At 49.4% G+C, this 13606-nt stretch overlaps 1 protein-coding gene and 1 long non-coding RNA gene across 4 annotated transcripts in view; one reads left to right on the top strand and one right to left on the bottom strand.

Moving 5' to 3' along the window:
- Syt12 (synaptotagmin 12) overlaps nucleotides 1-13490 on the top strand; it is a 31233-nt gene extending 17743 nt beyond the window's left edge. For 2 of the 3 annotated variants that reach the window (XM_029472708.1, XM_029472709.1), the window contains 5 exons: nucleotides 2915-3307; nucleotides 5600-5815; nucleotides 7206-7326; nucleotides 8799-8932; nucleotides 12138-12326. In XM_029472708.1, coding sequence (XP_029328568.1) covers nucleotides 2915-3307; nucleotides 5600-5815; nucleotides 7206-7326; nucleotides 8799-8932; nucleotides 12138-12311 — 1038 coding nt within the window. In that variant the 3' untranslated portion in view covers nucleotides 12312-12326. Of the gene's footprint in view, nucleotides 1-2914; nucleotides 3308-5599; nucleotides 5816-7205; nucleotides 7327-8798; nucleotides 8933-12137 lie in introns of all 3 variants that reach the window. The other variant, XM_021152223.2, reaches the window with a different exon arrangement.
- LOC110285802 overlaps nucleotides 11667-13606 on the bottom strand; it is a 6780-nt gene continuing 4840 nt past the window's right edge. Inside the window, exon 4 of the long non-coding RNA XR_002377086.2 lies at nucleotides 11667-12472. This is a non-coding gene — a long non-coding RNA (uncharacterized LOC110285802). The remainder of the gene's footprint in view (nucleotides 12473-13606) is intronic.

The raw sequence follows: 13606 nt of genomic DNA, 5'->3' as shown, positions 1-13606 counted from the left end.
ACTCCAGTTTCAGGAGATCTGATAGCCGCTTGGTGTCTTACAGTTGTCTATAACTCCAGTTTCAGGAGATCTGATAGCCGCTTGGTGTCTTACAGATGTCTATAACTCCAGTTTCAGGAGATCTGATAGTCTTTTCTAGCCTTAGTGGGTAGTAGGCACACATAAGGTACACAGACATACATGCAAGCAAATGACCAGACATATAAATGAATGGTTTCTTTCATTTGAGACAGGTTTTTCTACACAACCCTGGCTGTCCTGGGACTCACTTGGTTGACCAGGCTGTCTTTGAGCTCAGAGATCTACCTGCTTCTGCCTCCTGCTAGGATTAAAGACATGTGCCACCATGCAAGGCTTATATGAATTTTTTTAAATGAAAAGAAAAATCTTAAAAAAAAAAAAAAAACCCGCTGTCACGTGAGACTGGATGTAACAGTGCACACCTGTAATCCTCGACCTTTGGTGGCTAAAGCAGGAATCTCATGAGTCCTAGACAGCCACGGGTTCTAGGCCACACAATAAGTCCTTTCACAGACAACCAGCCTATGGACCTGGGAGATGGCTCAGTGGACAAAGGGACCTGTCACTAAGGCTGATGACCTGAGTTCAGTCCCTGGGGCCCATGGTGGAAAGAGAGAACTGACTCCGCCCACTTGCTGTGGTAACACCCATCCTCTCACACAGAGAGATAAATAAATTCATAAAATATAACAACATTTCTAAGACTATCATGAAAAATACAAATAAAAGAAAAACATTTTCACAAATGCTACCATCCAACTACTAACTATTTATTTATTTAGGGGTTTTTCCCACTGTTTCGTTATGTCTTCCTGGCTGAGCAGCCCTTGTAAACCAGACTGGCCTTGAATTTGTAGTAATCTTACCCCAGCCTCTCCAGTACTGGGGTTACAGTTGTGGGTCACCATGCTCAATATATTTGTATTTTTGACATAAGGTCTCATTGTGAAGCCCTGACTGGCCTGGAATTTACTAGTATTGACTAAGTACTATTATTACTAATATGTTATATGGATATGTTATGTGTAAAACTTTGTCATCATTTACGATGCTGTATTTTTCTTTGTTTTTTGTTAGTCTGAGGTGGGGGGGGCTTCTTTAAGATTTTTTGAAAAAATAAATTGAGATGAGGGTTTTGCCCGCATTTCTGTGTACTGTGGGCTTGCTTGGTGCCTGAGGAGAGCAGAATGGGGCACCAGATCCCCTGGAATGGGAGTTACAAGTGGTTGTGAGTCACTAGATGGGTGTCTGAAAGAGAGAGAGAGAAGCAACATAACTGCTCAATGGGATAATAATAGATATAAATTACATTAACATGGGACTCACTAAACAGACAACACAGTAACAAAGGCACAGGGAGACTGGTGTGGAAGCTCCTGCTTTAAGACGATTGCACACACTCTGAGGATGCCACTCAACATGAACGTTTTCTTATGCTGTATTTGTTTTTTATTTACTTAATTTATGTATATGAGTACACTGTAGCTGTCTGCAAACACACCAAAAGAGGGCATCAGATCCCATTACAGATGGTTGTGAGCCACCATGTGGTTGCTGGGAATTGAACTCAGGACCTCTGGGAGAGCAGTCAGTGCTCTTAACCCCTGAGCCATCTCCCCCACCCTTGTTGAATTTTTTTTAAGAGAGAGGTTTTGTTTTTTGTTTTTTTTTTTTACTTTTATTTATTTATGGGGGGTTAGGCACATGTGTGATCATGCATGTGTGGAGGTCAGAGCACAGTTTGTAGGAGACAGTTCTCTCCTTCCATCGTGTGGTCACTGGGAATCCAACCAAGGTCATTAGAATTGGTGGCAGGAACCCACTCTTGCTGAGTCATTGCTCCCACCCTTGTCTTCTGTCATCTTCCTTGAATCACTAGTGAGTGACGATATCCTGGGATTCTTACCTCGTCCTCTTCTTTTGGACACAAAGATTGCTGTTGTTGTTTGTTTTGAGAACATAGCTCAGATACCTGAGGCTGACCTTGAACTCCTGATCCTCTGTTTCTACCTCCGGTTTTTGGGAGTCCACAGAATGGATCTCTTATAACACCACCTGTCAGTAAAAACCCAATGGCCCATGAGACAAGGCAACAAATAGGAGCTGGGACATTGGCAGGAAGAGAGAGGATTCTTGAAAATAGTAAGAGATAAAAGAGAGACACGAGGAGAGACACATGGGACGAGAGGAAAAAAGGAGACGAGGACGGACTGAGGTGGCTGAAAGAGAAACGCTGGGAGGTCTGGGGGAGACTCTGAGGAGATGCTGAGAAAGAAGCTGGCCAGGGCTGGAGAGAAGTAACCAACTGGCCAAGTGGCAGGCCTAGACTAGTTTGAATGGCTAAATAAGTTACAAGCTAGTGAGGGAGTGAACCAACTGAATAATAATTAGTCTCAGAGTTGTCGCTGTTGGGAACTAAGTGGGGGTGGCTGGGGGGGTGCTGGTGGTGGTGGGAAACATTTATGTTTTTTACAGGATTATAAGCGTGTTCCTCCATATCGAGCAGCTTTTCCTTTTTATAAGTGTCATTGCAGTTGACATTTTTATGTAAGGAGTTTTGTTACAATAATAAGCAATATGAGACAATGCCTTTTTCCATCTGGTTAAGGGGAGAAAACTAAGCTAGATGTAGTTGGTGCGTAATCCCAGCATTCGGGGAGTTAAAGATGAAGGAGCATGAGTTCCTGGGCAGCCTGGGATACAGTAGCAAGTTCCTATTTGTGGGAGAGAAAGAGAAACAAAGTGTCCTGAAGTGCGGGTCCCTCTGCTGGTTTTGTGAAAGGAGAGCCTGGGGTATCTTGAACAGAGTAACGGGCATCAGCTCCTTGTTGTCTCCTAGAGATGGTGCCTCAGCCCCATATGATGCTTCCCTGTCCCTTTTGTTCACCCTCAGCGGGTCCCTCCTTGGAATGACCAGCGGACCACCACTCGGGGACCACCCAGCCGCAAAGGCAGCCTCAGTATAGAAGACACCTTTGAGAGCATCAGTGAGCTGGGACCCCTGGAGCTGATGGGCCGGGAACTGGACTTGGCCCCCTATGGTACTCTCCGCAAGTCACAGTCGGCTGACTCTCTGAATTCCATCTCCTCTGTGAGCAACACCTTTGGGCAGGATTTCACCCTGGGCCAGGTGGAGGTGAGCATGGACTATGATGGAGCCTCCCACACCCTCCACGTGGCAGTACTGCAAGGCAAAGACCTCCTGGAGCGCGAGGAGGCCACCTTCGAGTCCTGCTTCATGCGTGTCAGTCTGCTGCCAGACGAACAGATCGTGGGCATCTCCCGGGTAAGTGGGGCGGGGACAGAGGTGCACTGGGCTCCCTGAAGCTCTCCTGGGAAACTGACGTCTGGGCTAGTGGGCAGATTTGCAGTACCAGGCAAGATGACAGGGGGCGCTGGAGAGCAGATCAGAATGTGGATTCGGAGTAGGATGGCTATGCCTAGAACCAGCTTTGTGTTCCCGCTGTGTATAGATTTCAATCTTCCTATCACTCAAGGACAGTGCCCACCTCCACATCTGTTAACATGGAGTCTTGGCAGGAAGAAAGATGGGCTGCTCATTTGGTTGATCTGGGAGAGAGTTCAATAACAGACTTATCTGCTTTGGAGTGGATGGAGGAGGAGGGGTGGCCTCAGAGTCCGCATGGTTCCATGAATTTGTTCACAAGAAGGGAGGCCCACTCTGGGGACTGAAAAAAAGCATGAGAGGAAAGTGAGTTTCTGGACCCCAAATGAAAGGGCCACCTTTTTAGGAGCTGTGTTCTGTTGTGGGAAGGTGTTGTCAGCCCCTCAGAGAAACTGAGACAGGCTTTGGAAGATAAGCTCAGGAATGTCTCTCTGATCTCTCTTTCCTTCTGGTGACCCTGGTGGCTCACCCTGCGGGAAGCTGGTGACTAAGGGAGCATGCTGGCATGGCCCTTGACTGTTAGGATCTGTATTAGACCAGGACCCTCAAGATCAAGTTCTCAGCACAAAGATTTATTTGCCCATTTATCTGGCAGAGGGCAGGGAATAAGAGGCAAATACAGGAGACAGAGAATGAGGGAGAAGGGGAGAAAACAAGGGGTGGGGGAAGTATTTGTCCCAGAGGACGAAGGACTGCCTCTGAAAAGGAGACGGGTGAAGCGCGTAGGAACATACCGAAGAGCCGCTGTCAGGTCTGACATGCATTATGTTGCTTTTAGCCTGAGCCATGGGAAGGATTTGGGGTGACTCAGGATATGTCCTTTGAGGAGGGACATTGCTGGACAGAAGCTTGCTCTGAGTCAGACCACTGTGTGGACAACACGGTTCCATATTTGTTTGAAGGATGCAGTTGCTGCAGGGAGAACCTTCCCAGAACCTGGCAGCACTGGGTGAGCTCAAAGTGGCTGGAAGCTAAGTAGAGTTTGTTCCCAGGATGGCAGGCTTCGTGACGTTGCAGCCTAACAGTCTAACTGTGGGGATGGGGTGTTGCCTCCAGGCCAAGCACCCCCTCAGCTTCAGAGAATGTGCCAGGGATAAGAGCTGCTCTCTAAATACCACCGCGCAGTGACTCAGGCGGCCCCCCACGGAAGGGCAAGCAGAGCCTCCCATATACCTCCCTGAGGACTGCCCACAGCTTCCTGGGAGGAGGCCAATGACATCTAAAAGCTGGGGGATGAAGCGTGCCCAGCCCTGCCTAGTCACTCCATCCATCTGTCTATCTGTCCACTCATCCATCCATCCTGTGACAATCAGGAAGGCTTCACCAGGATCTACAGGGCACTGTGGCATTCATGGCTGTTTACAGACGATTGTCTAGCTCCTACTGCCTGCCTGACCCAAAGGCTTTGCTGAGTCAGGCAAACAGGAGAGATAGAGAGTGGGTCTGTCACAGCATCATGTGAACATGAAGATGACTAGGATTCCATTATGGAAGCTTCTAAGGCCAGGCCAATGGGTTGACTACAAGCAAGAAGGGGATATTGGGGATGTTTAAACCTTCACAGTAACCTCAACCTTTGGGAGATAGAGGCAGCAAGATAAGGAACTCAGGGCTGTCCTTGGCTACATAATGAATTTAGGGTCATTTAGGCCTATGTGGGATCCTGTCTCAAAGCAACCAAAACCCAATCAAACGCCAACAACAACCAAAACGTCCCAGGACTGCCAGGCATGATAGACTCATACTGCAGCTCTGGAGGCTGAAGCAGGAAGATGGTTAAATTCAAGACAAAAGTCTGGGCAAAATAGTACGTTCCAGACCAGCCAGAGCTGCATAGTAAGACCCTGGCTGAAAAAAAGGGAGGAGGTCTCTGTGAGTTCCAAGCCAATCTGGTCTACAAATGAGTTCCAGGGAAGGCAGGGCTACCCAGTGAGACCCTGTCTTGGAAAAGGAAAAGAGGGTGAGGTGCAGTATGGAGGCTCCTGCTTGTAACCCTAGCCTTCTGCAGTTAGTGGCAGGAAGGTCAGGAGTTCATCCTGACCTATGTGAGATCCAGTTCGAAAAGAAAAACAAAATTAAACAAGCAAACCTTCAAGACTGAGCCACAAAAAAAGGACATAGAGCTGAGATGGTGGTACCAGGAAGCCCCTCCACGGCCCCTTCTCTCTGTAGATCCAGAGGAATGCCTATTCCATCTTCTTCGATGAGAAGTTCTCTGTCCCCCTGGATCCCACAGCCCTGGAGGAGAAGAGCCTTAGATTTTCTGTGTTTGGCATCGACGAGGATGAGCGGAATGTGAGCACGGGCGTGGTGGAGCTGAAGCTGTCCGTTCTGGATCTCCCGCTGCAGCCCTTCAGTGGCTGGCTATACTTGCAGGACCAGAATAAGGTATCGCCTACTTTTGCCTGCTGGTTCCCCCGGGGAGAAAGTACCCTCACCCACTGCCTGGGAGAGATGCCAGTATCCTGTCCCTCAACTGTACCCTGACAGCGTTAGAACAGAGACAGAGTCCCAAGCCACACCCTAGGGAAGCCACTCATTGCATGTGCTGACAAACACATCCTACAGACACCGCTGTTTGCAGCTCTTTAATTTTAGTTTACACTGCATTTATTTATTTACTGTGTTTTCTGTGTGTATGAGTGTACAGGCATGCACATACACACAGGGAATGCATGTGGAAGTCGGAAGAACACATGTCTTCTACAAGTTGGTTCGCCCCTTCACCATGTGTGTTGTTGGTATTGAACTCAGGTCACTGGAGTTAGTGGAAAATGCTTTTACCCACAGCACCATCCCTGGCCCTCTTCTCGGTTCTTTCTTTTTTCTTTTTTAACATTTATTTATTTCTCTTTCTTGTTTTGTTTTATTGGGGTGTTTGTTTGGTTGGTTGGTTGGTTGGTTTTTCGAGACAGGGTTTCTCTGTGTAGCCCTGGCTGTCCTGGAACTCACTTTGTAGACCAGGCTGGCCTCAAACTCAGAAATCCACCTGCCTCTGCCTCCCAAGTGCTGGGATTAAAGGCGTGTGCCACCACCTCCCGGCTATTTATTTTTATTCTATATTTTATCTATTTATTTTACTTTATGAGTGTTTTGCCTGAATGTATATATGTGTCCAGGTACATACCTCAGGCCTAAGGGGGTCAGAAGAGAATGCCCAGTTCCTTGGAACTGGAGTTGCAGATGTGTGTGAGCTGCCTTATGGGTGCTGGGAACTGACCCTGCGCCTCTGGAAGAGGCAGTACTCAGCTGCCGAGCCATCTCTCCAGGCCCTCATCTCCGTGGTTACTACCAAGTCATCAGAGGCTCTGCTCCTCTAAGCTACTGGCCTGAAAGTGGGTTCTTTCAGACAGAGGCCACGCTGAAGCTCCCTTTTAGCCTTGTGTAACAGTGCCAGGGAACATTATTACTCAAGCAAATGCTGTCAGCCTGGATCCCTATGCACGAGTCACAGAATGTTTTCCTCAGCCCACATTGAGGGAACAGAACTGCATCTGATTGATGCACTTGACAGGCAGCCTCTGGGCCTCCTTCCAGGACGTGCTCTCCACACAGTCTAAGGAGGGTCTGTGTGTGCTCCCTTGTGTGGGAGGGTTGTCCTTTTTTTTCCATCCTGTCGGCCTGACGTCTAGGTTTAAGAGTTACCCCCAAAGCAGCGATTTTTTTCCAACGAAGAAGGAGCCATCCACTCCCCGCCCCCTGCCGCCCACCCCTGCCTGCCCCAGACCTCTTGAAGCCTGGAGGGCAGAAGTCTTCTGAGCCATTCCTTTCTCCACAGGCTGCTGATGCTGTGGGAGAGATCCTGCTGTCCCTCAGTTACCTGCCCACAGCTGAGCGTCTGACTGTGGTTGTGGTGAAAGCCAAGAATCTCATCTGGACCAATGAGAAGACCACAGCAGGTGAGTGAGGGCCTGTGTATGAGGCTGGGGGCAGAGGGTGCAGGGGTGGGGGGGAGGGGGGATGGAGCTGTCCTGTTCTGAGCAGGTCTAGGGCATAGCCCAGAGCCCCTGTGGCTTTGGCTATGCTCAGGAGCCATGCACAGTGGAAAGGTTAATTCAGCTACAGAAATAGTCTGTCACCCTAGGGGGTGACAGCAGCCCAGAGTGTAGAGGGTAAGTGGGATTGGTGAAACCTGGGGTCTCTGGGCTGCGGCGTTAGGCAGGAAATGAAGGGTGAGCATCCATTCAGAGATGAGGAAGCAGCCCAGAGACTCTAACACCCTAGATGCCAGAGACCTGTTGGACTTGACAGCCTAGGGCCTCAGGCAATAGGGTGTGTGTGTGTGTGTGTGTGTGTGTGTGCAAAATCACAATCATTTGATTTTACCAATGAAGACTCAGGAGCCAGACCCTAGGGAGAAAGCCTGCTGGCGTGAAGAGGCAGAGAAAGCACCCAGCTGACCTTCCTCCTCAGCCAACATCCCACTAGGAATTCCCCTGTCTCACACAACAAACCTCTCAAACAACCTCCTTCAAGCTCGGTGTCCCTCCCCTGGACTTCCTGTGTGTCTCTGTTCTCCCGGCTTCTTCTTCCTCTCTCTGGTTTTTTCTTTAAAATCCTCTGTTCCTTCCTGCTAACTGGTTGCTTGCTCACCAAGATCTTAACCTACGGTTGACTTTATTCAATCCTGTTTGCAATAGCCAGGAAGCTTGTGGATTAAAGGTGTGTGCTAGAGCTGAGCCACACCACGACTGAAAACAGTTTTGTTTTGTTTTGTTTCCAGTAACTAACACTATGTCAGGGCTCACAGTATGAAAAAATATCCCGCAACTGCAGGGAGACTTGGTACCTCAGAGCTGTGCACTGTTAGGTGCTGCGCTCAGTGACTCAGGTCTGCCCCTGCACTCAGGTTACTGATGATAGAATGAGAATCTGCAGTGAGTGCCTGAGGTGCTGCGCTCAGTGACTCAGGTCTGCCCCTGCACTCAGGTTACTGATGATAGAATGAGAATCTGCAGTGAGTGCCTGAGGTGCTGCGCTCAGTGACTCAGGTCTGCCCCTGCACTCAGGTTACTGATGATAGAATGAGAATATGCAGTGAGTGCCTGAGGTGCTGCGCTCAGTGACTCAGTGCTGCGCTCAGTGATTCAGGTTACTGATGATAGAATGAGAATCTGCAGTGGCTGCCTGAGGTGCTGCGCTCAGTGATTCAGGTTACTGATGATAGAATGAGAATATGCCGTGGCTGCCTGAGTCATGAGATGCTTTTGCTTTGCATCCGGATCCAGCTTTCCCTCCCCCCTCTCCCCCGAGGACCTCCCATTTCTTAATATAAACAAACAAACAGCAGTAGCCCAACATCAGGGATTAGAGGCAGTGGGTGGAGCTAGAGTAGCCAGGGTCACTGACCCTCGCCCCTGCCTGCCTGTAGACCCCTTCGTCAAAGTATACCTGCTGCAGGATGGGAGGAAAATGAGCAAGAAGAAGACGGCTGTGAAGAGGGATGATCCCAACCCAGTGTTCAACGAAGCCATGATCTTCTCAGTACCAGCCATTGTGCTACAGGTGAGGTGGGCTGGGGACTCACAGGACTGGGCCACTGCACCCCTCCAGTGTCGCCTCCTGGGACCTCAAGCCAATCCCTTTCTAGTTAATCATTGACTGAGCCAGAGACTAGGTGTCAGCCCTGTGGTAAGGGTTGGGGACCCTAGAACTGCTTTCTTGATGCCTATGAAAGACAGACAGGGAGTCCCCACTTTGTAATCTCCATTGGATTAGTGGCCGGGTTGCGGGGGGGCTTTCTGCATGAGGGGACAGCTAAGCTGAGCTCTGAGGAAGAGGTCTCCCAGTAGAGGAGCTGCTGCACTGCAGATGAGCTCGAGGCAACCACCCCAGGGCCCTGGCTGTAGGCCTACACCTTCAGAGTTTCTACTGCAAGCATCCTGCTGAGACCTCATGACCACCACCAGTTGGTGATGCACACCTTTAACCCCAGCACTCAGGAGAGACAGGTGGATCTTTGTGAGTCTGAGGACAGCCTGGTCTACAGAGCGAGTTCCAGGACAGCCTAGAGCTATACAGAGAAATCTGTCTCAAAACAACAACAACAACAAAGAAAGTCCTTTAGTCCTTGAGCTAAAGTCTGCTGTGCAGCCCAGGGACTGTGCAGGGCCTGCCTAGTCCCCTCTTTGGGATGCTCTTGGGAATTTCTTCTGTTTTTCAGTGCTGCTGATGAATCCAAGGCTTTGTGTATGCTAAGCAACCAGTTTACCATTGAGCCACCCTGCCAGCCCCTGTTTGCACCCTGTAGTTTGAAAGCTGGATGTGAGCCTCCCTTTGGGTGTCTCAAACCTAGGAATTCAGGCAACATCCCAGCATATCTAGCTGGTCCAGGGATCATACCCTTGTTCCTTATTGGACAGTCTACCCATTTGATCCCTGCTCTTGCTGTTTTTACCACAAGGCCACTTCTCTCTGGCCACCAAAAACTGAAGCTGTTGGGGGGCTAGGTAAGAACAGTTAAGCCAGTGTCTCAAATATGTTCTTACTGAACCCTAACCCTCAGCTGTGATCTGACAGGACTATGCCATTAACAGTGAAGGCCCCGTCAGCGCTCTAATAATGGGCAAGGACCAGCCACACATTTTCTTCTCAGTTTTTAGGTCCCCCTCTTCCTACATGTTTAATTGGTTTTCTTCCTAGAACCATCCTGTGAGGTAAGAAATGCTGTACATTTTAAAGACAAAGAAGCAGGTAGCAAAGGCCGAAGTCCTGGTTGGGGTGTAGCCAGAAGCTAGGACATTTGCTTAGTACATACAAGATTCTGGATTGCCAACACACACGCGCGCGCACACACACACACACACACACACACACACACACGCACGCGCACACACACACGCACACGCACTCGCACTCACACACACTCATGCGCACACGCGCGCACACACACACACACTCACACACACACACGCACACTCACACACACACGTGCACGCACACATGCACACACGCACTCACGCACACGCACTCACGCACACGCACTCACGCACACGCACACACACTCACACACACACATCGTAAACCACACACACACGCACGCACACACACACACACTCACACACACGCACGCACACACACACTCACACACACGCACGCACACACACACATGCTCACACACGCGCACATGCACGCACACATTGTAAACCAGGCATGGTGGAATATGCAGGAGGTGAAAGCAGGGGAATCAGAAGTTCAAGGTCATCCTCCACTCTGTAGGGACTCTGAGGCCAGCCTGAACTGGTACCGGAGAGGCAGTGGTAGCACAGGCCTTTAGTTCCAGTCCAGGAGAAGAAGGCAGGCTGATCTCTGTTTTCGAGGCCATCTTGGTCTACACAGTGAACAGTAGACTAACAAGGGCCACAGAGTGAAACTCTGTCTCACAAACAAAAGCAAAGGACTGGAGAGATGGCTCAGCAGTTAAGAGCACTGACTGCTCTTCCAGAGGACCTGGGTTCAGTTCCCAGCACCCACATCGTAGCTCCCAACACCTGTAACTCCAGTTCCAGGGTATCTAGCACCCTCCTCTGGCCTCTCTGGGCACTGTATACATGTGATGCAGATACACACATACAGGCAAACACTTATATATATTAAAAATCTTTTTTTAACCAAAACAGACCAAAACAAACAAATAAACAATCAATCAAACAGCCTGAGTTCTAAGCCTGATATAGTGGCATGCACTTGTTACTTTAGTACTTAAGATATCAAGGCAGGAAGATCAGGAATCCACATACAGTCTCAGCTACATAGCAAGTTCAAAGCCAGCCTGGACTATGTATCTCAAGAACAACCGGGGGTGGGGTGGGGGTGGGGGTAGGGCTGGGGAGATGACTCAGAGGTTGAGAGCACTGACTGCTCTTTCAGAGGTCCTGAGGTCAATTCCCAGCAACCATATGGTGGCTCACAACCACCTGTAATGGGATCTGATGCCCTTTTATAGGGTGTCTGAAGAGAGTGACAGTGTACTCATCATATATAAAATAAATAAAATCTTTTTAAAAATTAAAAAAAAAGAACAAGCAGGGATGGAGATATGGCTCAGTGGTTAAGAGACATACTTCTCTAGCAAAGGACCCAAGTTCAGTTCCCAGCACCTACATTAGATGGTTCACAACTGCTTATAATCTCAACTCCAGAGGGTCCAGTGTTCTCTTCTGGCCTTTGTGGGTACTGTACTCATGTGCCCATGTATGTGAGTATGTCCCATTACAGATATACATATTTTACAATAAAATCTTTTTAAGGTTTTTATTATTTTAAGGGTATGAGCATTTTGCTTGCATGTATGTATGTGCATAACACGCATGCCAGATGCCCACAGAGAGAGTTCAGATATCCTCAGGTGACTGAATCAGTGTGTAGATGCTGGGACTCAAACCAAGGTTCTCTGCAAGAACAGCAAGTGCATTTAATTGCTGACCCATCTTTTCAAACTCAAAAATAAATCTTAAAGAAAAAAGTGTCGAGGGACAGAGAAGTGAGAGATGGATTTTGAATCCTGCTGGGACTGTCACTTTTTAGCACTTAGTGAGGTCACATCATAACTGGCTTATCCATCTAGAAGTAACTAGGACAAGTCTCTTCTCCCAAGTCAGATGGGAAGATTCAAAGAGCTGTATGCACCTCACAGGGCCTTGGAGCCTTGGAGCCGGGAGAATCCTTTAGCTGCTCCTGGTCCCAATCTTTCATGTCACCTTCTCCCCAGGACCTGTCTCTCCGGGTGACAGTGGCTGAGAGCAGCAGCGACGGCCGTGGGGACAACGTGGGCCATGTCATCATTGGGCCAGGGGTCAGTGGCATGGGCACCACACATTGGAACCAGATGCTGGCCACACTGCGCAGACCTGTGTCCATGTGGCATCCAGTCCGGCGAAACTAACAGCCAGAGCAGGCCAGGTTGGGCAGCAGAGCCTCAGGAGCCTAGCACCATCTCAGTTCTATCCAGCGATGCCCTCTCCATAGCCAACTGGAGCTGTGAACACCAGGGTGCCCCACCTCCCGGGGGATTTTTCATCAGCCATCTTGGATCCTCTGTCCAGACTGTCATGGAAGAATGGGTGTGGCTCTTCATCCGGGGACCCAGGGTAATTTCCCCACTGAGGTCTACCTGTAGCTGGCTGGGGACCTACCAGACTGACCAACTGTATTGAAGAGCCTTAGGAAGTATGTCCCTTGGCCTGCAGAGGGATGTGGCTTCAGAGCTGGCCAACTCCCCTTCTGCCATTCTCCTAGAGGACAGCTGTTAATAAATCTTGAGGGGATAGTTCCTGTGGTGGCAAAGCTAATATTAACAAGACATAGCACTCAGGATGCCAGGAACCCAAGATGCCCTCTCTCATGCTGGCACCGAGTAACAACCCGGGCAGATGAACTTGTGAAGGAGCCCTGAGGGCTGGGGTAACAGCAAGGCTCTCTCAGACAGGGAAGGAGTTTCACTTTGAGGGTGAGAGAAAAAACAGCATCCCATCTTTACCATGGGGGTCGTGTGGATCATGGTGAGCAGTCACACAATAGAAGAGACACAAACTAGCCCATCCCAAACACAGACTCTGCCCACTACAGTGGACACAAGAAGAGGCCAGGAGACCAGGCCCAACAGAAGCCAGTAGGCCGTGTGAAGGCTCCCCTGACCATCCACTCTGAGGGAACCAGAAGTGGCCCAGTCCAGATCCTTGTGTGGATCCAAAGCAAATCAGCACAGATTCCACAGACACCAGTGTTGGCTGGCGTCCCTCCAGGCCAGGCTTCTCTAGAAAGGAAGGTGTCAAGCCAGTCTAAATCCAACCCTAGGAATTGTAGGTCAAGTTCCCTAAAACTAAGATTGCTCCTTAGTCTTGAGCCAGTAGGAACTCTGGGGAAATGGTGTTCCTAAGCAAAGGGCTTGGTTGTACACCACTACCAGAATCGTTCTTTGGCTCCCATCTGGTCAGAATTATTGAGGGGATTGCATCATACGTGAGGTGCTGACTGTCACTTGAGAAAGGCAGTTCTCCTAGAGAAATGGTGGCTTTTGGCTCCTTCTCTGGAACCTGAAGATTTTTTTGGTTTTTGGTTTTTGGTTTTTGGTTTTTGTTTTTTTCCGAGACAGGGTTTCTCTGTGTAGCCCTGGCTGTCCTGGAACTCACTTTGTAGACCAGGCTGGCCTCGAACTCAGAAATCTGCCTGCCTCTGCTT

This window comes from Mus caroli, chromosome 19 (genome assembly GCF_900094665.2).
Source record: "Mus caroli chromosome 19, CAROLI_EIJ_v1.1, whole genome shotgun sequence".
Taxonomy (NCBI): Eukaryota; Metazoa; Chordata; class Mammalia; order Rodentia; family Muridae; genus Mus; species Mus caroli.
This window is presented reverse-complemented; position numbering and strand designations above follow the sequence as displayed.